We start from the raw sequence: 26,584 nt of genomic DNA, 5'->3' as shown, positions 1-26,584 counted from the left end.
ATGTTCAATAAAAACCAAACCATGTATCCTTTAAGTCTTGAACAGGTAATCATGCACACTAGTCCTACAAATTTGCACTACATTTGACTATTTTAACAGGTCCCCTAAGGTTTAAACATGTTGCATCAAGACTTCCTGTGCCAATAATAATCAATACTTAAACCAGAAGTGACTTAGCAATATAACATTTCCCATACAAATTCATCACGAATAGTTCTGGACTCTGAATTCTGATAGACTACAAAGACAACTCTACTGAAAACTGATCAGGTCAGAAAGCACAATACACAGCCATCAACACATTAGCTCTATACAGGAACCTTCTAGAAAGCTTTGTTACTATTTTTTTTTTAAACACAAGTAAAAAAAATTCAAAACTCGGGCACATCATGTTCTTTCTCTCACTTCTGATGATGTTATATGGAAAAGAAACAAACTTACCTTTCACAAGCTCGGACAGTCCATGCGGCAATTATCCATAATGAGATACTAAAAACCAAGAGCACAGTTCCTGGGCAGATAGTCATTAAAGTCTTCATAACAAAACGTGTATTGAAGTTTATCTTATTAAGTGCTCCAATGCTTCTAGAGGAGGCATCGGTGAAAAGTTTGCTATGTAAAAGCATGACTCTGGCAATCAGATAGAGTCTTAAGAACATTGGTATAGATAAAATAATATCCACATCAGCGGTGGTTGTGGAGGGGGCATAGGAGAAGGCAAGCCGGGCCGTCCATGTGAACGTATAATTCCCAGGTATGGGATGAATAGCACACACCAGTATTTCCAAGCAGATGAAGAAAATACGCTCATAAGTCATGGCTATTCTCCAGTCATCTGCTCCATTGTCCACCATGAATAACTGAAAAAATAAAGTAGAAAAGCAGCTTCAGTATGGCATGAATGCCCCACAAGTGTTAGTGCAAAACTTAAACACAACAGGTGATGCTTTGCAACTGGGCGAGCTAAAGCTTACAGCTGGGAAATTCTAGCCAGGTATACTATTTATAGAAGAGGGCGATAGTATCAGAGGGGGATTCCATCCTGCAAAAAGAAAAAAATTAAAATGAGCAGCTTGCTGCTTAGGGACTCAAAGTATCTGGGAGTCCACCTTACTGGATAATCATAAAGTGGATCTGCTTTGTAACAGATTGCTCTCCATTTGAAGAGACAGTATTTCAACCCATGCACGATACTATTTAGGGTGCCTCCATAGTCAGTGCAACCCTAGAATGCAGCGACACATGAGCATTCTTAGGAGAAATCTTATTCTTGGCCTCAGGAAAAAATCATAAGCAACCACAGATAAATGTGGCAGAGACATTTATTCCAGTTGCCTCACTATTGTTTTCTATCCTTATCAACTGTTCCTAAATAAAGACTACCTTTTTCTTACTTTTGTCATCTCTCATATCACAATCAAGAAAAGAATAACTTGCTTCCCTGGCTATTTGTAAGCAAGGACACCAGACCCTGGTTGTGCATGAATTACCAAAAGCATTTAGAAATATGATGACTAGTGTAGGCTCCTGGCATTTGAGCCCAGGAATCCATGGGTGTCAATCCTGCTGTGTGACTGCGGTCCCACAGATGGATGCCAACAGTGTCCCCCACTGAGAAAGATGTCCTTCTCTTTCTTTGGCTAAGTAGTTAACTAAAGTAGGAGTAAAAGCGACCAAAAGGATCATATTTGCCTCCTCAATGAGTGAGCTGCAGAGTGGGTGGGGGAAAATTCCACATGTCTGCGTCCTATTTGCCCAACTCTCCTCCATGGAGATTCCTGTTCTTGCTTAGCTATTCTATACATAGTATTTCTCTCCTATGACCCAAACTACTCCTTGCTTGGCTGTTACTTTGCAAAAATAGTAATTTGGGAACAAAACTGGCTCTTCTGGGTGATACGTGATTCAAGGAGATAGAAAACCATTAGACATTTTTTTTTCATCAATAATATGTCAGTGTTTGGAGGGTCTGCTTTCTTTGCCAACTTGCATCTGAGTGACAGGCAGATTGTAAGACTGAAGCCCTACCTCCCAAGGGGCTGAGAATCACACAAGTCCAAGGATCCTCAAGAGGGTTTAAAGGGCCTCTGTTCCTTCTCGACACACACTCGCACCCCCACCCACCTGTCGCCTTTCTTCCTAGCTTCTCTGTTGTGTTCCATGTGTCTAAAGCAATGTCATATCACATTCCACTTTCTACAGTAGCCCTTCTTCTTCCCTCTTAGGGAAATATGCAAATAAGTTCACATCATTGCAACTCAACACAAAGAATATAAAAGACACAAAAGAGAAGCAGGGTCAGCTGTCTACACTGGGTGGGGCCGGTTTACTTGGGGCTCCTTCAATTCCAGGGGGATTTCCTGCCATCAGCCCCTTAGCTGAAGATGGCTTCATTATTGGAGGCAGTCTTCCACTCTTAACTAACTTTCAGCCTACTTTCCTGCCATTGCCTCCTTCAGGGGACAAGAAAAAAAAATTTCTTCCTTGGTCTGTGCATTGCTTTGTTCTTTTCATCTCTGCTATATTCTCAGGAACCTCAGTCTCCTGGACCAAATTGGTGTCACTGGGGTCCATGTCTAATCCTCTCTGGCTGACCCTCCCTGGGTGATCTCATCCTTTACTAGATTCCTCCTTATGGAAATGATCCCCATCATCTAATAGTCACTTGAAATGTAAATTATATAATTCTATTACTGTAAAGAACAGTATCATTCAAATCCTTCCATACCTGATGGCAAAACCTAATCTGTATCCACAGCAGACAAGGCATTATGTCATATGGTTTTTGCCTATCTCCACCTTCCTTGGTTATGGCTTTCCTTATAGTTCCCTTGGTTGCAAATAAAAAAAAAAACAAAACCAAAATCCTGCTGTGCTGCCTGCACTACCTCCCCTGTCTTCCGCCTTCCGTCTGAGAGTCTAGAAAGTCTTCATCTAGCAAATTCTTATTCAAGACTAGATTTCCCATCACCTCCAAAACCAAACACTCTTGTTGCACTGTGGTTGCTTATGTACCTCCTATTGCTACTTCCACAAAAGACAATGACACATTCGCCCCTGCATGCCACTGAGACTTGAGACCACATCTACCCATCAGAGGTCACCAGATGCTCATTACAGCATCGCTATGATACTTCTACCTTACTAATCATTCATTATCATGATGACTGTAAAAGTCCTAGTGTTCTCTAAGCACACCCATGCAAGATGAGAACACCAACTATATGACATAAGTGTAATGCAAAGCAGTCTGCAAGTTTACACCAAACACATCCTCCTGACTGATAAGCTACTGCACGTGTGTGATTTCAAAATCACATAGGAAATCCAGATAACCTTCTTGTTTGGAAACTTTCCAAGGGAAGTTTCTATTTCATTTCCTTTTACTATCCTATTTCCTTGTTCCTTCATAAAGTCAGATAACACTTGAAATCACCTTATGTTGGGACTTTGTGCTTTGGCATGCTCTCGGGAAGAAATACTGTCTTCTCCTGAAGTATTTTTGTTCATTCATTTAATAGTTTATGCAGAATTCTAAACACCAGGTGCCAGGGCTATGCTGCTTCCTAGCCATGTTGCAGAATTCACAGACAGTCTGCCCACTGACATTAATTTTGATCAGGAAAAAAAAAAACATCAAAAAGATGACTTGAAGCAATTTGATAAAGTCATTAAAGCCTTTTAGATGTTGCAATGAAGGAAACAAACAGGAGACAAGATGGGGAAGAGTAAATCAGAGAGGACAGCAGATAGGGGCATCCTGGAGGACTCCAGGGAGCACCATTTAGTGCAGGTACTGATGAGGAAAACAACCCATCATGTAGAGGACATCCCAGGCAGGGTAGAGAGCACAGTTGAAGGCACTGGTTGTATAATAGCCTAGTATGCTCTAAGAAATGAACACTAGAGTAGCTCAAGTTAAATGCCTAGGGGCAGACTGAAGGCAGGTGAGTACAAAGAAGTACAAACTAGAGCCCACGGGGCAGCCCTTGTGGGAAATGGCACCCAGACTGGAGTCTATTCCAATTGCATGGGAACCCACTGAGACTGCTAGCCAGGAAAGTAACAGAACATGGCCTGCAAACTGCAAGGCTCATCCTTCTGCCCTGGGGGACTTGCAGTAAAGAGACACAGGTATAGAAGGATACAAGTTACACATTACTACTGCATTCAAGGGGTTGGAATATCTTTGTAACCTAGGCTAGGGCTTGCCAAGGGAATGCAAAAGTGGTTCTGATGGACACAGTGATGGCAATATCTACCAATGTAGAACCTCTGATATACTGCAAGTGGGAATGACAGAGAAAGGAACTCATAGACGGCTACTGAGTTTCTGTCCTCAAAGAAAAAAACAAAACAAAACAGAATAAACAGTGAGGCCACCTTCTGAGAATATTTCCCACACTATGCAGAGTACAGAGATAAGAAATGAAAAGCCCTTTTCTGGCCACATCTGAGTACAGATGCCAAGAATAAATTAAAATATGGAAGTCACACTGAGAAACCTGGAACCGGAAATCAATTTGGGAAGCATTTGGATTTAAGTGATTTATTAGACCAAACGAAAAATACAAGAAAGTTAAAAGAGTAGGACACGAGAGTTTTCAAGGCCAAGTCTTGGAGAATCTAAAAGGCAGGGGCCATCTGAAATGCATCTGTCAGTGAAGGGAAGAAACCAAGAGGCATTCTGAAAGCTAAGGAAGTGTGGCTGTCAATTGCAAACTGTAAAATGGTATTTACTGGGTTCAGAGAAGTGTTAATGTGCTCAATCTCTAGAGAACACAAAAACATTGCAAACATTACAGTACCTCAAAGTCAACATTAAAAATCTAACTGCAGAAATAGCCTATTTGCATTTCACAATATCTCTGTAATAGGTGGGTCTGTCTTCAGCTACCAGGCAGGGGAATTCTCTGATAGCATATTAGATCTATGTTCCTTTGTTATTCTGATAAGAAATATGAAAAGAAATATTTTAGGGGACCGTTACTTCTTTTCATCCTGGGTCTGCAGATTGTGTCTTTTACAGACAGTGACCCCAGAAGACAACCCACAACAAGCTTCAGTTTCCCAGGATAACGGTTTTATATTTGCCTAGATAGCCACAAATTGATATGCATCTCCCTCATTATCTACAATTAATGGAGAGCCAACGAGAGAGCTCAGTAGGAGAGGGTCTAGAGTAAGGTAGAGGGGCCTAACTACACAATCAGAGGACCTACTGTGAATGGAAGCCTGCTCAGCTATAGGGGCCCTATATCTGCCTCTATTTTACACATTCCTCTCAAGCACTCTGTGGCATCTTGAGCTCAGAGACAGCATCTTATACATCCTGGAATCTTTTACTAGACCACAAACAAGTGCACTGCTCAGGGGGGATACTAGAATCCCAAAATACTCACTGAATATTTCAGTCCTATGTTCACTATTAAATCATGCAAAGGGTAGCAACCAAACAGAAGTAGCCACACTCAATTAAATGTAATAATAACTAAAACCATGCAGTACTGACAGAAAGTATGAACACACTGGTGCATGGGAGCTTCACACGACTGTGAAAAAGGTAGGTCATCACAGATAAGTACAAGTTGTTGTAAAGTCACTTGCACAAAACCAGAAGTCATGGAAAATATAGCTGGGTCCAGGCCTGAGACCCGCCCTCCCCAGGCAAACTGCATGCATATGAAAGATCTGACTAGGAAAATGAAGCCCAGAGCATAGGGAAGGCAGCAGATCAGAATTCCTCTGTAAGCTCAGAGACATAAAGACTTTTCTGACTGTATTGCAGGCCTAAGCCATAAAACAAATGACAAGTAAGTAAGGCAGATACATTTAACTCCATGAAACTTTATTTATTTGTTTATTTATTAGCGCCAGGACAAATGCATAATAAAGTGAAAACAAAAACAAACCACACACTGTGGCTTGGGGGGTGTTTCCACCCCTATCACAAAAGGCTTTCTGAATATACCTGGTCCTATAGAAACTCACAAGAGGAAAATTAACAAGAGACACAAGTATAGGAATGAAAATAAAATCATAATAATAAAAACATTTAAAGTAAATATGCCGGACCTTAATAGTAAAAGAAAAATCAGATAACTCTTTTTTTTTTCATATATAATTTAGATTAAAAAAAGTATCCAGGCCTATTTAACTGGTGAAACAGGCCTACAACCATAGCTACTACAGAGGCAGAAGCCTGAGTCAAAACCAGCCAGCATAAATTAGGAAGACCCCATTTCAAATAATAATAAGAAGATCAAATAATCATAAGAAGAATGCCTGGTGTTATACTTCTGTGGGAGAAGAGCACTTCCATAGCATACAAAAGACCTAGGTTCCATCCTCATTGCCAGAAAAGAAAAAAAAAGTTGTAGAGGTTTTTGTAATAGCACTTGACAGTATGTGCATGCATTGCAAAGGGAACCATGAGTCCTGCCAGCTCCTGAGGAGCCACTTCCTTCCTCAGACAGGATCCTCATTGGCCAAGCATTTCCATCTCCTTACAACAATGGATTTGCATGTGTGCTCAGCAGCAAGCACATGGTCATGCATTGCAGCACTGTGTTTTATATTTGCAAAAGGCTGGGATAATCTGAATAATTTAATAAGGAAGTGGGTTAAAGAAATTATGGGTGTCCCCCGAACAGAATAACAAGCCCAGGAAATTTATTTAAAACTATTAAATTGAATAAAATTGTAAGTACTGAGAATTTTTTTTTGAAACAATGTATCTTACTACTATTTGTGCAGTTTTGTTAAAGGGAAAACATATATTTGTATTTCATGTGTTATAAAATGCCTGTGATAAAAGACTAGAAATTAATGTTAAGTGAAATAAGGGGCCGAGGACTGGAAAAAACAGAGTGATAGATAACTAAATAAACTTAAGTACTTTTAATTCCAGGACCATGTGAACAAAACAACTAATAAAATTAAGAAACATAATTCAAAACAAGAACAGGTAAGAATGAGAATTCAGAGGCCATTAGATATTCAACTACTTCCTGCCATAATTTACATGCTTAATTCTGTAAAGTAACAGCTGCTGTTCGAGTGCTCATACACGGAATCAAACACAGAAATCCAATTTATAGCTAAAATACTCTTGCCAGGCAAACACCTTGAATGATTACATCTTATAACTACTGCCAACAACATGAACAAAATAATATTTGTTTGTTAACCTTTACACAAGTATTCAATGAGATCTCTTCATTAGGGACCGTCAGTGAGACCTGGGTACCTGCTAGAGTTTGTTCAAGTCCTTCCCCACATCTGGGAAGGACAAAAGAACACCCATCTTCTGTTATGAGAAGTGTGTAGGGGTGGAGGGGGCAACCACACTTACATACGTCTTTTTTCTGTCCCTTCCCACTACAGACATAGCCACTTCAGTAGACCTCTTTGCAGTGTGTACTGCATTTTCTTTCTCCTACGCTCCAAACATGATACAATTAGGACCTCCAGTCATGAGCCCAAGGTTGCTAGAGGGCACGCAAGAATGCTTTTGGTTTTAAAAAAGAAAAAGTTAACTTATAGCTGACATAGGCATTTTCCTTCTCTCCCACAGATGGCCCCTGGATCTGTGGTGCCCATCTTTTGACCCAAATCAAAAGAGTCTGCAAGAATCAAACCAATGTCAGCCTGGACATTTGGGGCCACAGAGCCAGTACCCACCATCAACCAGATTTTCTATCATTTATGCAGCTGAAAGACTAAGACAGCATTTAATTTAGTATACTTTAAACTACTGTGTAAATATCTGTAAAAGAAAAAGTCTATTACCAGAAATACTTTATGGAGGAAACAGTCAAGAAATCAGTCAACAGGAGAGCATTTCAGACAGCGACATGTAAAATGTGAAAGCTGCTGAGTGGTGGAGCTGTTTGTGGGTGGATGGCTCTTGTTCATGACTTTCAAGTGTCAACCAACTGCTCTGAAATCTCTTATTGTGAGTCATAGAAAACAGGATTTTTAGTGCCAGAGAAGCTTGTACTCAATACATGGCTGTATCACTTACTAACTGAATGGTTTGGGGCAACGTATTTAAACCATCTAAACTGAAACCTGCTCATTTGTAGCATGAAATAAAAAGAGTGTCAACCTCACATGGCTATTATGAGGCAACACCACTCTGTTGATGCTAATAAAAGTCAACCCATAAACCCACGAGTAAAGTTAGTATTCCATGGATCCTCAAGAGAAGTAGCTGTATGAATTAAACAAGAATTTGTGTTATGAAAGTGGAAATTTTAACCATGGAGAACAGAAGTTGGGAAGGAAACAGTAGAGTCAGCCTTGAGATGAATTCCACAAACTTTACCAGTGTCTGCTTCTGAAGGTTTTCTTATCAATTATTGAAACATGAGCTTCAGCCACAGATGAAAGTTAGATTCATCTACCTGATCCAGAGGTATTGAGTTATCATGACTTTCAAGTCTACTGCCCTTCAGACCTACTGTAATTAAAATCAAATGTTGACCCCTTGCATGGGGCTTCTGGTGACTGTGCCCATTTTCAGGCACTAATGCACTACCCATAATTATACTCATCTTAAACTGCAGCTCATGCAAGTCTGTACATGTACAAAGAATATATGTGGGCTTTTTTCCCCAAAATGTAGGATGCTTAATTTTCCTGCTCTTCTTCTTTCAATAAAATGTATACCACAGTAAACACTGGAGTCTCTGGCTTATACACTCATGTTCCAGAATCTGGAACCAAACAGCTCAGTGTGACCTATCACCACTCCTAGATGAAAAGACACTAGGGAATGACTCAGCTTCTTCATCTTCAGTTTTTATGATGGTGAAGGAAGTAAAGAATCAAGTGATAGGGAACCAACTGTAAGTAAGGCTAAAAAGTGCAAAGCCATAACTAAAAAAAGAGAAAATTCATCTCATTCTAAAAGTTTAATGCATAATAAAAGGCTGTATATTTTCATTTGAAGCATTATAATAACTGTTCCATAGCTAAAATATAATATCATCACCTTTGTTATTTTAGGCACTTAAAAGCTAGCTAAAAGGCAGTTCATAATTATTAGTACATTTGCCCTTTAAGAGCTTAACTAAAGGACAAGCAATTGAAAGGATTTCTCATGATCACCCCATGAGTGAGTGAAAAGCCCAAAGCTAAAGTTCAGGCTTTCTAACATTCAAATAATTTGACAGGAGCATCAAGTAACTCTGAAAAGGTGGAGGAAAATCAAATATTTATAAAGCAAATGAATGTTTACCCCCTACTTTACATTATGATTTCTGCAATGTCATATATAACTCCCCAGTGCTCTTGGAAAACCTCCTATTCTCTGGCAGAAGCAAATATTGAAATAAGACTTCCACATTGCGCCCTGTGCCCTATGGAAACAGAAATGGAGCACATGTTGCTTCAGGCTTTCTCTAAGTTACAGCTTCTTATCTGCAAACCTCTGTCTTTAACTTCAGTTGGACAGAGCTTCATATGCCACACCATGTTTGAGATGGAAATTTCAAAGCTCTCACCACGGTAATATTGCTTCATTTTAGGTAAGTACGGATGCATGTCAAATGGAGAACTATGTACATGATGCTTTGTATTTTTTCCCTCATTTTAAGAGAAAGCTAAGGCTCAAAGGTTTAGGAACTAGTTAGGATAGTAAGTATGAAGCACAGAGATGGACAAGAACCCAGGTGATCTCTCTACAGTAAGGAAACTGCCATTTATCACATACGTAATAGTTATCAAAGAATCTGTAAAGAATAAGATGTGACCAGTGATAATACCAATAAAGTTACATGTTTTCCCCAGTTTTGTAGGCAAGCAGCAAGTGACTGGGGGAAGTTACTACATGTTAGTCAGTTGTCTCAAGAAGATACACACACACACACAGACAGACACAGAGAGAGAGAGAGACAGAGAGAGAGAGAGAGAGAGAGCAGATCTCTGAAGCACCAGTCTTACCACAATGGAGGACCACATGATTTAAAACCCTTGAGTCAAAAAGAACACCACTGTATCCAATGCAGGGCAGCCTTGTGTCCCAAACAGTGCTGACTTCAGTCAGGCAACGAAACTTAGCCGAATTGTTTCTGTGAAGTCAGTGATGTAAAGACATATAATACCTATGTCTAAATTTTAGAAACATTTTATCCATATTGTCAAAGTACAAATCAGTATGAAATAATTAAATATGGTCTTCAAACCATTCAAAGAACACTGGCAAGGCTGTCTTTCAGGAGGCCTTGAATAACTTCCCACACTGGAAGCTAATGTCAACGACAAAGATTCAGGAAGTTCATTAAACTTGTCAAGCTCTGGTACACAAAGCATCCCAAAATTCACAAGTGTCCCACCTCCAAGGCTAGAGAAGAATATCTGGGGCGAAGAGACTCTCCCATGAAATGATCTGCGAGGTATGTATGGAGATCCAAGGCTTCAGCTTTCATGAGCTGTCCTTCATAATGTACCTGGTCTTTTCAGAGATGTAGCAGTCTTTGAGTGAGTCATGATCTTGTAAGTAATCCCAATAAATACACTGGTCCACCAAGCTAGGTTTTGGTAGGGCCATTTCTTTGGTTTTCCAACAGTGTTCTATGTGGGTTGGGTAAAAGTTTATTGGCATCTCCCCAGGAAACTCACATAATGGGGATGTGTGAAAAATATTCTCACACAGACTGAGAAAGAGTGCTAAACAACTTGCTGTAATAAGAGAGAAACAAACCAGAAGGAAGGGTTGATGAAGAAGAAAATATGCTAGTCGACAAGTAAAAACTATAAATAATTACAATCACCAACAATCTGAAATGGCTAATTTGGAGGAGACTGAAAAAGCAAGATAGAAATGGGATACTGGACCTTGATGATACAGATGGGAGAGGAAATGGAGGCCAGCAGGAGCCTGGGAGGTGCATCACCCTGTATGCAAGGACAGAGACTCTGTTGTACCTTAAACACTGTTAAATCCACATAATTGCTAAAAAGTAAAAATGGTCACTAAAATGGAAGATATGAATTATGTAACTCCTAGTCTACCACAGAGGGAAATTAATTTTGAAAAGTCCTCATGTTACCCACAACAAGAATAAGAATTAAGAGGAAAAACACAAATTCAAAATAAGGCCTGAAATAGACAGGAATATAACAGTGCCATGCGAAGTCAAATGACCTAAACTATAACTCCACATGTAGCATTGAAAGCAAATGAAGGGGCATGCTGGACATCTCTGGGGCGAGAGCTGCTTCAGCATGAAGAAAGTGGCCAGATTATAGTGTTTACAGATGCTGTCTCATTCAGAGAACACTCAGAGCATGGACGCACGAATTCTTAATGACCATTGTGACTGCCAGTAGATGCTGGATAACCAGACTTGGAATAAAATGGGAGGCTCATTTTTAGCTTTGGTTGTAATGTTCTTTTTCTCTTTTGATAAATAAAACCTAAGGGGGAAGAAATGAAAAAAAAAAAAAAGAAAGGAAGAATGAAAGACAACCAAAAACCTGTACTGCCATGAGGCAAAAAGCTCAAAGCTAGAAGAAAGAAAACCCATGAACTGTCAGGAGTCCGGAAGAAAGAAAACCCATGAACTGTCAGGAGTCCTGGCTCCAAGTCCCACTCACAGTGGATGGGCCTTTTCTTTTGAATGGGCAACAAAAATGTACTGTTGGGGCCGAAGCCAGTGAAGGAGCTGTGAGGGAAGAAGGCCACCAGAATGGCTCTGAAGCTCAAGTCTGGGTTTTGGGAAACACAAACCAGAAGGGTGTGCTACAGGAACAAAAGTCCAAGAGCAAATTTGGTGACATTTCTTTAGCTCTCTTAACTTTTCCTTTGCTAAGCCCTTGAAATTAGAATACAGCCTTATGAAACACGTCAATCCCACTTCAATAAGAGTTAAGTAAAAATACCTTCAATTGTAGCTGCTGCTTAATTTTCAAACCTTCCTTACTAAAAAAATATTCTATTTAGATTCTTAATGACTACAGTGGTTGTTATATTAACACTTCCATGGTTAAAAAGAAATGACAAAACAGACATTAAGTGGCACTTGTGTCAAAATCAAAACGTCTGTAATTAAACCCAAGTCACTGGGACTGACTCTGAGTCCTTGTGCTGTAGGGCCAATTAAGACTAATGTTACTTTTATTATGTTTTACCAATTTGTGCAGTTTGGATTCAAAATTGGCAAAATTTTCTTTTCAATGTTCTATTGAAGAAGAAACAGTCTGAACTGGGGAGATGTTTCAGCTGTCGAGAACAGTGGGTACTCATGCAGAAGACTGGGGTTTGTAGAGACACAGGGTTGGGCCTAGGCCCTACCCAAATGATTTCACAGACTTTAATGATCCCTCATGGAAGGCCTCACACTCCCTGAGGAGTGGCTGGGGGAATGGGATGGGAATGGTCTGTGAGGGATATGGGAGGGTGGGAGAGAGAACTAGGATCGAAATGTAAACTAAGAAAAAATATAAAAAGAATACAGGATAAAAAAAGACGACAGTTGAGGTTTGTTTCCCATTATCCAAGATGTAGCTTCCACCAAATTCCAGGGTATCTGATTCCCTCTCTGGCCTCCGCAGGTACCAATCATGCACATGGTACAGACATACATGTAGCTAAAACACCCATACCCATAGAATAAAAGAACAAATATGATCAGTCACTAAAAGCTTGCCAGGGTGATACCTGAGCTGTGCATAATGGCATAGAATAGTAGTATATGCCAAGTTCAAGGTATTGCCTGCACAAAAGTATAGAAGTCTCAATGAATGGCATGGCTCAGTCTCTCCAAACACTTAAAGGAGGCTCTGGTAATATACAGCTAAACATGTTTTCAATAAACAATCAGACCAAAGGAACAGGAGCCAGGAAATCACAAAGAACTGCATAGCACATAGAAAGGAAGTTGGTCCCATCATTCAGTTGAAGTCAGGTATGAAAGGCCACTTTTAATCAGAGTAACATGTTACACGTTTAAAGTTATTATGGAGCTTATTAGAGAGTTTGTTTTTCCAAACCACTGCCTACTTCATTAATATGGGGGTAGCTAAAACAGAGTAGAATGCAAAGTACAAAACAGTCACACCTGAACAGGGGAGTGCGAGCAGACGCCCAGAGAGGAGCACCACTACGGCAGATTTGCAGATTTTATTCCAGTCAGCAGCTTTCCTTCCCACCCTCTACTTCACTTTCATGGGTAAGTGAGTATTGGCTTCTATCCCCCCACTGTGGACATCCCTGGAGACGGATGAAAAACACTAAATGAGATGTATTTTGTGGAACAATTAATTGTGGATAAAGATTATCCTACCACAGTCTTCAACTGTGGTGAATTTCAGTTAACATAAAGTAGTACCATTTGGAGGAAAGGGTCTCCTTTATCTATAGTAAAAGAAATCAAATGTTTGGACATCAGATTTTTAGGAAGTAGTAACTTTTTGGTTGTAAACAAGCAAATGGTGCAATTTTTCTCATACATTCCAGGTAAAATTATACATAGTCATTCCCCCCCCAAAAAAAAAGAATCTCTGAAGTTACAGATCTGAAGATATGAATTTGAATCCCAGTTTTGCTGCTCACTAGTTAAGAACAGAAATGAAGTCTTGTCTATTACATACTTGGCACAGGGCTTGTCCACACAAAGTATATATATCACTTTACTTTCCCAAAGAATGGTCATGCAGTCTGGGGGGGGGGGGAGCAAGACCAGGATGATTTTCTGCATTAGTCATGCTACAATTGCCTGTCCCTGTGACTCCAACCACAAAGGGTTAAGTGGCCCATATTCTTCTAGCATCTTTCCTCATCTTACATTCCCATCTCAGACCATACTTCATGGTCACACAGTCAAACTTTCAACACAGTTCCCTAAAGAATATCCACTTCCTTTCATCATTATCTTTGCCATCACATAAAAGACATGGGACACTCACCGAGAATACTATATAAAAGAGAAAGCAGTAATAAAATGAAGGTTCTGATACCAAGATAGAGTTAGAGGCGGCTCTCATACAATGCCAGGATTGAGAAGAGTTAGGAAAACAAAGGATGGACTTGATACTGAAGCTGAAGCCAAATACGAAGGGCATTCAAAACTACAAGTACAGCTGTCTAGATGCATGAGGAGTACCACATTATTGCAGGACAAGCAAGAACTTGAACTGCCACCCTACCAAACCCAACATTACTCAGCAAGATCCTGTGCTGTCAGACAGATGTAAATAAAAGATGCAGACTGCCCTTTCCTGCCTCCCACTAGTTTACTTCCATTAAAAACACTGGATGGCATAATGGCATGGTATGGTCAACTTATGTGTCAAACAGCACTTGGGAGGCAGAGGCAGTTGGATCTCTGCGTGCAAGGCCAGCATGATGTACAAATCGAGTTCCAGGACAGCCAGGGTTACACAGAGAAACAAAACAAAAGGTGTGCAAAGGCCCTAGAAAAGGTAAAACCGATCCACAGAGATTAATTCAGTAAGTGCTAAGAGCTCAGATAGTCAGACCCAGTAACACCCATGCATGGTGCTCAGGGAAGGGGAAGAATGAAGTGTGTGAAGTAACTGGACAAGACTTCACAGAGACGGAGGCATCTGGTTAAAGAGTCCAGAGAACATTTAGGAAAGATACAGATGCCCAAGAGGACAGCCACATCAGGAGAAACCATGGTCATCTAATAGGATACAATAAAAGGGATGTCCTCAGAGAGGCCTCTGTCCTGTTACATAGTCAGAACTATCAGAGCCTTGATTTCCACAGCCCTTCCAAAATAAACCACAGCATGTGTATAGGTCCATTTCCATAGCTCCTTAAACCAATCTAACAAAATCTGTCTTTTGTTTAATACAGCTATAAAGAGCAGAAACAAACACACAGCTGATTTCAACCAAATGACAGCTGACTCTGATCGCATTCATCTTAATCATTTAAATTCAAACTAAATACAAATGGTTTATAAAGTTAAATTTCTCTAATGATCCCAAACATTATGACATTAAAAAAATCACAAAAGCATAGAAAGAGCTTTCACTAAGGAAAGACACATTTATTAAACTCCTCTCGGCACATTAGATTGTCATCCCACCTTCAACAAGAGGGCTTGCATCACACATTGTCAACCAACCTTTGGTAAAACTGAAGAAAAAAAATAAAAGAGCAAGGATGACTGGCTGGTTCCACTTCACGGATGAAGCCCTAGGGACCATTCAATGACATGGAGGGAGGATGAGTGAAGCTATTTCATGGATGCTGACTGCAGAGCACAGCCAGGCAAATGCCCATCAGGTTCGCATTTGTCCTCATGGGACGGAGAAGTTGAGGTAGACAGAGTCTGACAGGTCCCATGGGAATAATGACCTCCATTAGTTTAGCCTGGGGGTCACTGCTGTGTCTTGTGTTTTTTCTCACTCTTTCTCCTTGTCACTCCCAGACACATCCATCATGGAGAGGCTTACCTCATCTCATCAACAGATACTTAGGAGAAACGTGATTATGAGTGTAGTGGTCAGTAATGGTAAAGGCAACACCAGTGGAATGGTTTGTGTGACAGCTGTGTCCAGCACTGGACTTGTCTTGGGTGATGAAACACTGTGACACAAACAACTTGAGGAGGAAAAGGTTTATTTCACTCACACTTCCATGTAAGTTTATCATCAAAAGAAGTGAGGGCAGGAACTCAAACAAGGCAGGAACCTGGAGGCAGGAGCTGATGCGCAGGCCATGGAGGAGTGATGCTTATAGGCTTGCTCCTATGACTTGCTCAGCCTGGTTCCTTATAGAATACAGGGCTTCCTAGCACCAGGGTAGCCCCACCCACAATGAGCTGGCCCCTGTCATATCACTAAGTAGGAAAATGTCTTACAGGCTTGCCACAGCCCAATCTTACTGAGGCATTTAATCAATTGTTCCCTCCTCTCAGATGACTCAAGCTTGTGTCAAGTCTACATAAAAACTAGCCAGGACTGGACTAAAAGCAACTTAATTTCCAAGTAGCTTTGTGAGCTAGGCCACATGAACCTCAGGATTACAGATAAGAGACTGAAGCTATGAGATGTTACTAGGCTTTCAGAAATTGCTGGAGCAGTGTTAGAGAAATGAGCACTTGAGTCATCTTCTAGTCCCACCTTGGGATTGCTTATTCCTGCACTGTCTGTCTGAAAGAGGTGATGCCCCGTAAGTTTTCAAGGATCAGCACGATTTGAGGAAACAAAGGAAGAGAGATATTCTAGACTTGGAGGGCATGAAACAGTGTCCTATGGGAACCTCAAGTAGATGCTGGAGAAATAGTGAATTTGGTGGAGAAGAATAGGGATAGGGGTGTTAATGGGTGTGCAGTGGCCAGGCCACACTAGGTCTGTAAAGGAAGGTCTATGCTAAGCCCTGATTGCGTTATAGTGAAACAATAAAGCCAGGGAGTCTGTTGTCAAATTGTTACATCAGATTTGGGCAGACCTCCCAGCAGCAGTGAGGGGGAGGGGGTGGACCACCAGCAAGAGCATGGCAACAAAGGAGACCATGTTATCACACCTGAAAACAACAGCTTTGCATATGCCTCTGAGATGGCAGCCAGAATATACTGTTTATGTATAACTTTCTTTTATTGTTTATTAGAAATCACAGCAATTGTATTACCTGTAGTTTTGGACACTAGTTTTTAAAAATATTTTGTATTGTTGACAGTTCCATACACTTATATAATAATATCTGTTTTTGCCCTTCATCTCCCGTTGGAACTCCTCAATAAACTCCCTCTCATTTTCACATCTTTTTGAGTGTGACCCATTGAGTTTAATTAGAGTTTCTTGATGAGTGTGGGTGGGATGTAATTTACTGCAGCAAGGGCAACTGTCACTACACAACTGAAGAAAATGACACCCTTTCCCCAACAATCTTAAACTGTCAATGATCCCCCAGGAGGAGTGGGGCACAGTGGGATCCTCTACTACACAAGACCAGATAAATGTCAAGGGTTCAAGTCTTGTGTCTTGTGCAAACAATCACAGCTACAGAGAGCTCATGAGCTGTAATGAGTGTGTCATATCCAGAAGACACCTCTGTGCTATACTTGTCTTCATCCCCTATGTCTTATATTCTTTCCAGCCCCTCTTCCATGATGTTCTATCAGCCTTAGAGGTATGGTATTGTTATCTTAGTTAGGGCCAAATCCTCAATGTATTTTCTGCACATTGGCCCCACTGTTACTGCAGATGAGGCTAAAAGAGAAAGCAAGTTTAAACAAAAATATCAAATGCCCTTTTAAATATAATAAAATTTGGCATATAATGTAGGATGCCATACATCATTTCTATTTATCTAATGCATTGCATAACATGTATAAACTACTGTACATATTACAGGTCATAATTCATATTGCATATTAGGACACAGGCACATGAACAGCATACCAGATACATAGTACAAATATAAAATTCCTGTTGAATCTGAATACAGTAGAGGCTGTAGGAGAACCCAGAGATCAGAGAGTGACAGCTGGAATGAAAGTGCAGTGTGGCACCTGTTTGCATAAGGCAGCCATGATGACAAGGGTACTGCAGAGGAAGCAAACACAAGACCCAGTGGTATGCAAGAGGGTATAGAAGACCAAGTGGAACAGGACAGGAAAGCAAACACTTCCCTAGGCAGTGAGTGATGGTGTCCTTCCCCAAGAGACATAGTCAGAGGCAGCAAGGAAGCCTGGGGGAGAAACTAGCTTGGCTGGGACATGGAAAACACCCTCCAAGGACTATCTACGGGAGAGACTAGGTTGGCTGGGACATGGGAAATGCCCCCCAAGGACTACCTAGGGGAGTCCCAGCAGTCCTCTGAGAGTGGAAGAGGTTATTTCTGTGAAATATGTCTTTAATCAGTAGGAGCAGAAGTCAGCAAGCAAGCTAATAAAGTATGTGCTGGCAGATATACAGACCATAAGCAACTAAATTAAAGCAGTCCTTACTACTTCCCACTTTGTGATTAGAAACAGTCAACTGTGAAAGAGGATCTAAACATAAGCACAGGAGATTCCCTCTTCCTATGAGGCCAGCTACACCAGCAGTGGTGTGGACATTTTATCTAGCCAGAGACACAAGTTTGGAGTTAAGAAATATCACAGATGGGACAAGAATGGCCTTGCTTCACAGGCCTCTCCAAGGATGACTGGAAATTCCAAGGCTCCAGAAGCCTCTTCACACAGCCATTGCATTCCTGCTTGGTGACATCAATTTGCTTCACATGGCATCTCACCTCAAGTCCAGAAAGCATGAGAAGGCAGGACATAGTAGAGACCTTACACCCAGAGACTTACATTTCCCAGGCTATGTACTTTTGAAACTCAACCCACCATACCTTCCTGTGAAAGACCTGAGCCAAAAGAACAAAATAATTTGGTGCAAGAGCAGAAGCGATTTGGCCTCATTTCTCTTTGCTTTGGTTGACTGATCTCTTCTTTAGCCTAGAGGTTGGTCAACTGTTTCCTGTGAAGGACTAGAAAGTAAGGGTTTTTCTATTTTCTCTCCAAGATGGCTTCTGTTTCAATTATTAGATTCGGCTGTCAAAAAAAAAAAAAAAAAATGTAGGAATAGCCCACTCCCCTTGAATGAGCAGGGCCTGTTGTAAAATCTTTACTTTTTAAAAACAAGTAGGCTGGATTTATTGGGGGCAAAGACTATAGTCTGCTAACTTTCACACTGATTAATCAATATTTGCTTTCTTCATCCCATACCCTTGCCGAATAGGACTTAGTTCATCTCCCTTAAACTATATCCCATTATGAACCTCTTGTGGGCTCCTCCAGAACTTGAGACACTAGACTCTGCTTTAAAATAATGATGGGAGAAGAGGAGGGGTGGCAATCTCCTGAGCAGGATGACATGCTGGGTTCATGTCAATTCACAGTGGCTACTGTGTCACTCACACGTCCCAATGAGGGACACAATTGTTTCCATGCACTAATGAAGAAAATGAGTCTGAGGATAACAAGCCTTTCTCCTGATAACACAAGAGTGAACCCCAATCTCTGCGGACCCAGAGACAAAGTCCTCAGTGTGATGTATTCCTGAAGCACATGTGGCTGCCAGCATGGAAAGTGTATCCTGGGTCTCTCCTCCCAAACAGTTCTCTAGGGGTTTCTGCTTAGTGTTGCTATTCATACCTTCCTGGATAGTGGCAGGCCCAGTCAGTTGTTATCTGTTACTTCCAACCATTGGGTCTTACAAATTTTATAACATTCAACATAAATGCAAGTACAAATGACAGACGTGACCCACCCACCATTGAGTGCAACATACTAGGTTTGTGCCTGGTCTTCTATCCTCCTGTGAGGGTAATGGCACATCCAAGAGTATTTGAGGCTACAGATCATCATATTTCCTCAACGAGTCCCTTAAGGACCAGTGGCAAATCGGGAATCCTGATGTGGCTGGTAGTCTCAAAAGACAACATGTGTTTCCCCAGAATATTCCCAAATGAAAACAAGTGGAGAGGCTGAAAGCAAGTGTGCCAAGTACATGGGCTGTGGAGAACCCCATTATTAAGGGCTTCCTTAGGGAAACAGCCTGAAGCTGATTTTCAAAGGGTGTGTGTGTGAGAGAGAGGGGGGGCAGACAGAGACAGAGAGAGGAGAGACAGAGAGAAGAGAGACAGAGCTAACTGTGGATTGATCCTAAAGCCTCACAATGTTAGGCAAGCATTCTACCACTGAACTGCACCCCTACTTTTTTTACTTATTTTGAGCTCAGAATAAGGGCTGGCCTTGAACTCACTATGTAACCCTGACATGCTCTCAACTTTCATTGCTCCCCCCGAGTCTCCTGAGTCAGGGATTACAGGTCTGTGCAACTAGGCTCCACGGGAATACTACTCATTCTTTAATCATTGTGGTAATGAGGACTAGCCTTGTAGCACCCTCTTGTCCTTAAGAAAATGGAGGAAAGTGATCAACTGCTTAGATCCCATTGGGAAAGGACAGGTCATCATTCACACCAACAGAAAAGAGGAGAGGATAAGGACAAATTAATAAAAGCTTGCATTCAGTCTGGAATGCAGCCAGAGTGTATTCCACATAGGTCTCTGAACCCATCACCCACCTTAGCAGCCTCTGGTCCTACTGTTTACCATGTTGCTGAGCTTTGTTTCCATACATCAATCCATCACAGCTTGGTGCCTGAAGAGGAGCTTATTCTATCCATTCACAAACAGCATCTTTCTGTAGCCTCTTGGGCTCCTACAATTTTACAGGGAAGGTTTCTTCCAGCAGAGCTCAGGCTAGCCCACTGGCTACTCACTGCAGCCCTTGCATGTTGTTCTATAATATGGGCTCCAGGAACTAAGTCTAAAACACATGCACCCCTTCCCTCTGTGACTAGCTGTATAAAACTGCAACAGGACACACTTAACAGATGAAATACTTGAAATACTTCTAAAAGGCTGTGCTGAAGCAATCTGTGTGCCCCATATCAGACTAAGTGAGACAGTGAACATGACAGCCAACGTGCTGGATCCTGGTTCTCAGGTGTGAGGATTACTCAAGGGACATATCCTAAGATGAGAGGCACAATGTGGTCAAAACTCAACAGCCAAAAAGGATAATCATTGTCAAACAGGATAAAAGAGACTATAAAATAGATATCCTGAAGGAGAAAAAGGAAATGAATAGAGAAGAGGGGGCCTTTTTAAATGACACAAATCCACAGGAAAATGTGAATACCAAATCAAAGAATAATAACAATAAAAAAGGCTTTCATTCATGAATGCTTTTTTCAAAAAAAAAAAAGCATATCAGAGACTTCTCTTTATATCACTACTGCTTAAATCTTGGTAGACTACTCAAATACATATTCATTAAATATCCCCTTTGATATAGCTGGGAATAGCACTTGACTAAAATACTAATGAGAAAAAAATAAATACTTAATTCAAAATATTTTCACAGTGTTAGAAGTCACAGTGTTAGCAGCAGGTGTAAGCTCTCAGCTCAAGTTTAAAGAAATGACAATACAGAGCAAATGTGTGTGGATATATGTATATGGACATACATGTATGAGATGACTTAACTCAAAACACAACTTGTGCCCTTTGCTATGAGAACTTGATCCAAGTATGGGGCCCCTTTCCCATATGAAAAGTTACCTGTTGCAAGCATCTAAGTTATTGCAAGGCAGAAATTCTAGTGTCGCAATCATAAAGCCAGTTCCACACAGGTGAAATTTCCCATCATGAGCTTGGCTTGAGTAGATACCTAGCAGTAGCATAAGATACTGAAAAGTGTAAGAAAACTATCACAAATTCCATGTACAGCAGTATTATATTTCACTTTATATGCATACAACTGCAATGGCAATAGGCTGGGCTAGCTTGCTTTCCTGTGGCTGTGATAAACATTGTAATCAAAAGCAACTAGGGGATGAAAGGCTTTATTTCAGCTTATATGTCCAGGTAGCAGTCCATCACTGAGGGAAGTCTGGGCAGGAACTTAGGAGGATAGAGCTATGCTGTTTACTGGCTTGTTCCCTGGCCCCTGTTCAGGGAGCTTTCTTATATAGCCCAGGACCACCTGCTTAGGAATGGGACCATGCACCTGGGCTGGTCCTCCTATATATCAATTAGCAATCAAGAAAATGAGCCTCAGATATGGCCCCAAGCAAATATGATTTAGGCAATTCTTCAACTGACGTGTCCTCTTGCCAGGTACATCAAGTTGATAATCACAGGGTAATAAAGATTTAAATATTCTGTGACTATAAAACATAAATGCTTGAACAAAAGTCCCCCTAACTATTCAGTCAAAAATTCATGTAATATGTAACTTCCATAGCAATAGAAAGAACTTTAATGATAGCATTGTTATTCAAGGTTAAACCCATAATAAGAACAGTATCGTATAAAAGTTCAGCATACTTGTCCAAAACTAATTTGCAAAGATTTATTAGGCATTGGGGCATGAAAACCTCCTGAGAAATAACGAATACCTGAGTGATTAAACAATCAAACTCCTATACCCATATCCAAGTAGACAAATTATTTAGAAACAATCTCATTTTGGCACAAGACAGCCATTACAGATAAACACTTCCGTAAAAATGGTCAGAATATTCAAGAAGGCAAAGGAGAAGTTTCTGGTGCATAAATTTAACTGTGAGAACTTGCCTAAGTGTTGAAACCCAAATTTTTCAAAGTTTAAGCCTCAGTATGTCCCATGAATTAAAAACCAAAGTCCAAATCTAAACCAACAAAAAAATGCATTGCTCAAAACCAGTGTCTGGCATACTAAACACTCAGCTGATGACTGTTTGCAATGAATCATGCTCCCTGGTTAAAAGTAAACCAATCACTGACAAGGGAACATTTTGAGGTATCATCAGTCATGTTTTACAAAGGGGGAAAAAAAAAAAGGAAAAAAGAAACATTCTCTCAAGTCTTTCAGACCACTGTACTCCTTGCAGTCTAGTTAGGGACACTATATAAAACTCACTAGAAATAAAGTCAGTGCGAAGCTATGGGAGGGCACTATTAATTTAAATAGCTTGTGAACTCACAGTGATTACAGACCCAGGTACTACCAATTGTTTGCCTTGGGCTGTTTTCTACTTCTCTCCTTCCAGCAGGGGTTTAATGCCAGAACTTTCCATTATCCAAATTATTCCCTATGCTTCCTTTTCTGAGTGCCTGCTTAACTCTTTAAGTCACTTGGGTCCTAATTAGTGATGAAGATGGAGTCAGCCATGTGGCCTGAAGGAGTTAACTCAGTTCAGAAAGAGCTCTACTTCCAGGAGGAAGCCTAGCCAGGGATGGGTCAAAACTGTTAGCCCCACTCATTGACATACAGGAAATCCCAACCTCAAAGGACGTGTTTGCTTTCCCCCTCAGACAGAGGGTTTCCTCAAGGTCCAAATCTGCATGAAATCCACTTAAGCAGTCAAAGTCTTTAATTATATTCCTCACAGCCCAGTGAGGCAGGTACTTCATCATCCCCATTTCACAGGCAAGGAAGTTCAACCTCAGAGAAATTCAGCAACTCATCCAAGGTCACACAGCTAATTAGTGATAGAACCTGGAGGGAATCCAGACTGTCTGGCTCCAGAGGCAGGACACAAAGCCAGGACACTATGTCGCAAAACCAGTAAACAATCCAAAATAGAGTTAGAGTGCTGTCTGTTCAGCAGGCAAGTTTATTAAGAAATTATAGATTTGGGGAAGAGGGCTGGACTTACCTTCAAATAATGCTTTCACATTACTTCTATGTAAACCTTAATTATTACTCTGGAATATTCTTCTTCTACACTGTCAACTAATATTAAAAGGCAAGAATGGAGGAATATGCTATAGAGAAGCAATTCTCCAGATTTACATGGCACAGTACTCACAAGATTTGCTGGTACTCTGGGCTTAAACACATGCCAAGTTGGTAGCTAATGAAGAAGCCATTTCTAAGTACTTCCAGTAATAAAGGGAGTGACAGAAATTTTTTAAGAGGTCAATTTTACAAACCACGCTTGTTTGAAATCATATCCATTAACTGGATCGCTGCTCTCTTGATAGTTGGTTCTTGGGGAACCACCAGATATACCCAGAGTAAGTTCATCTTCAAGGGACTGAAGAAAAACTTAAAGAAATGTGTTTGGGTTTTGTTTTGTGTTGTGTTGTTTTTGTTTAAGGATCCAAAAACAAAGAAAAGAATTCCATTGATCACAGCCATATGATAGGGGCATAAACATAGCTATTGAGCACATGTGATGGCTTTGAAATAGGAAGAAGAAATACATCAAAAGAATTTCTTTTATAGAGCTGCATAGCAAATACATACTCATCTACTCCATGTGAGCCCAGTCTAACAGGAAAAATCATTTCCTCTGGAGTGGTGGTATGGCTAATTTGTATCCATTTTTATATTTTCCTATGCTTTATAATTTTCTAACATGAGTAGTTATTAACTTTATAGCCTGGAGGAAAAACAGGCAAGATTTTTAAGAGAAAAAGCATTAGATTAGGAAACATATGCTAATGCTTAAAATTAGAAGCAAATTAATCCGTGTCCTTGGATATTGTTAATAGGCTGGGCAATCGTGACACTGCAGTTCACTTCAAATATGTGCCTTTTCAGCAAGGGAACACACAGGCCCTCATGATATTATTGTAGCAAAAGTGGAGAAATTGGGCTTGGTTAATAGTCAAAACACCCAGTACAATTACTTAAAAGGCTGAGCAAAACATCACTGATTGCCAAGCATGTAATAAACCACAAAATGGAGCCTAATACTGCGCCTTGGTCTTGGCTCTCTCATCCTGTGGGTATGGTTTACAAAGGTACACAATTAAAACTTTCTGCTGGCCCAAAAGTAGGAAAAGGGGGTACATGTATCAGTGGCAGACATGCAAACTCACTAAGATCCACTGATAGGGAGCCATTTCTGTGACAGAAGATAGTCCCAGTGTGGCCACTGTAGCTAGGCAAACTTCATACACTATCCACAAAACAAGCCTTTGCAAACTGAAGCAACGCGTGTCACATAAACACCAGAATTCTGACTCAAACAATACAGACAAGCGGAGACATTGCCATGAAATCAACATGCTATTTAACAGCATCTGAAAATATAAAACCAGTCATTTCATCCAATAATGATTTTATAAGTGTCCCTTGGTGACAGTTTCTGTGAAGCATGTCCATTTGAGATCAGGGATGGTCGATATAATATGGCACTTTTTTTTTTTTTTTTGGTGATCCTGACTATACATTGGGTCATTTCTGACCTCATTTACAGATGAAATTCACCAAAATGGAGTAGATCCAGAAGAATGTGAATAGGGGCATTCAAAGCCTGATGAGAAATATTCAAAGAACAAAGCCAGGACTGGTTAAATGTGAGGATGTTTAAAGGGACCTGAGCCATGTTTAAACGTGAAAGAACCAATTTATTCTACTACACTGGAAATTACAGTTTGCAGTCTTTATCACTCTACTGCAACTGCAAAGCAAGGTCAGCCATGACCTTCAACTTGCCAAATCTAAAAGGCACTTCCGCTCCCCAATTAACAGATCTGAGCAATTCACCACGGAGCAAAGTGGTTTGCTTCTAACACCCCCATCTTGCCCTCTTCTACCTCAAAGGCCGCTCCTTCTCTCTCCTTTTTTTCTAGTTCCTTCTTTACTCAACCTCCAGGTTTCAGAAATTGATCTGATCACCGCCTTGCAGCCCTCTCATTTTCCTTCTCTCTCTCTCTCTCTCTCTCTCTCTCTCTCTCTCTCTCTCTCTCTCTCTCTCTCTGATTTCATCAACTCCTATGAGCTTAAATAGTCTATGTTGATGATGGCTAAATTTAATTCCTAGTAAAGATCTTTCTTCCAAACTTCAGATTCATGCGCACATGTGTGTGCATGTGTGTGTGTGATCAGTACAGTTTCAATTATATTACATTGAGTCCATATCCTACCCTTCAATGTGAATCTTTTTTTTCCAATACTGGGGTATGGACTGAAGTTTCCAGGGATGTCAGGCAAGCAAACACTCTATTGCCGAGCTACATTACTGGTATATCCATGTAGTTTTGACACAGGGTTTTTCTAAGAAGCCCAGGCTGGGCTCTCACTCTGCATGTAATACAGGAAGGACTCAAACGTGTGATCCTCCTGCCTCAACATCTGAGGTGCCAAGAGTGTGCACCACCAGTCCTAGCAAATCTTCCCTTTTGGATACCATGAACTCAACTGCTCTAGATAGAGTCCCAGACATGATCGCTGCATCTGATCCATGAATCCGAGTCTAGTCTACTTTTAATAAGGGTCTGGAATGATTTCATATCTCATCTCTACTACTACTACTACTACTACTACTACTACTACTACTACTACTACTACTACTACTACTACCTAAGGCCAGTGAACACCATTTCTCTCCAGGGCACAGCTTGCCAAGTCTGCTATGCAGCATCCAGGCCAGTGTTAATTCCCTCAGTGTGAAATAAAATAACCCTTCTGGAACATTAAATTAGAACATGAGTCGACTCTACTTTAAACACTTCAGTGACTTGACAACTGTACTGAAAACCCTTACCTCGCTCTGCCTTGTGAGGGCTCCATGGCAGGTCCATGTATCCTCCCAAACTTGTCTGGTACCATTCCATTGAGGCTTGGGTTACACTGGTTTGCTTAGCCCAGTGAACTCCACCTAGTCACTGGGGATTTTGCATGGGCTGCTACCCCAGACTCTGTTGATACTGGCTACTTCATTTCTTTTATGACTCTGTTTAAATACCACTTCCTTGGAGAGTCCCACCCATCCTACTGTCTGTACCTAGCATCTTTGGTCCCCAATTTTCTCTCTTGGTCCTTTTCATCCTCATTATGATATTTATCAGGCTTCCATGGACTTTTTTTTTTTTTTCTATTTTCTCCCTTCACTAGATCCTTAGGTCAAGGGGAAAAAAAAAAAAAACCCAGCAGCAAAACCTTTCCGTATTATTTACCATTAATTTGAAAAGCTCAAATTATTATTATTATTGTTTTAAGTTGGTTTGTTGTTGTTTTGCTTTTATATTTTGAGACAGGAGTTTTCTACGTATTCCAAAGTAGCATTAAAATCACTATATGGTTCAGACTAGCCTTGAATTCAC

At 40.7% G+C, this 26,584-nt stretch overlaps 1 protein-coding gene across 2 annotated transcripts in view; it reads right to left on the bottom strand.

Moving 5' to 3' along the window:
- The window catches only part of Kcnn2 (potassium calcium-activated channel subfamily N member 2), a 355,449-nt gene that overhangs the window by 87,300 nt on the left and 241,565 nt on the right, over positions 1-26,584 (bottom strand). For both annotated transcript variants that reach the window (XM_051200778.1, XM_051200779.1), the window contains exon 6: positions 442-860. In XM_051200778.1, the coding sequence (XP_051056735.1) occupies positions 442-860 (419 nt within the window). The remainder of the gene's footprint in view (positions 1-441; positions 861-26,584) is intronic.

Source organism: Phodopus roborovskii, unplaced genomic scaffold (genome assembly GCF_943737965.1).
Source record: "Phodopus roborovskii unplaced genomic scaffold, PHOROB, whole genome shotgun sequence".
Lineage (NCBI taxonomy): Eukaryota > Metazoa > Chordata > Mammalia > Rodentia > Cricetidae > Phodopus > Phodopus roborovskii.
The sequence above is the reverse complement of the archived record's forward strand: the minus strand, read 5'-3'. Positions and strand labels throughout refer to the sequence as shown.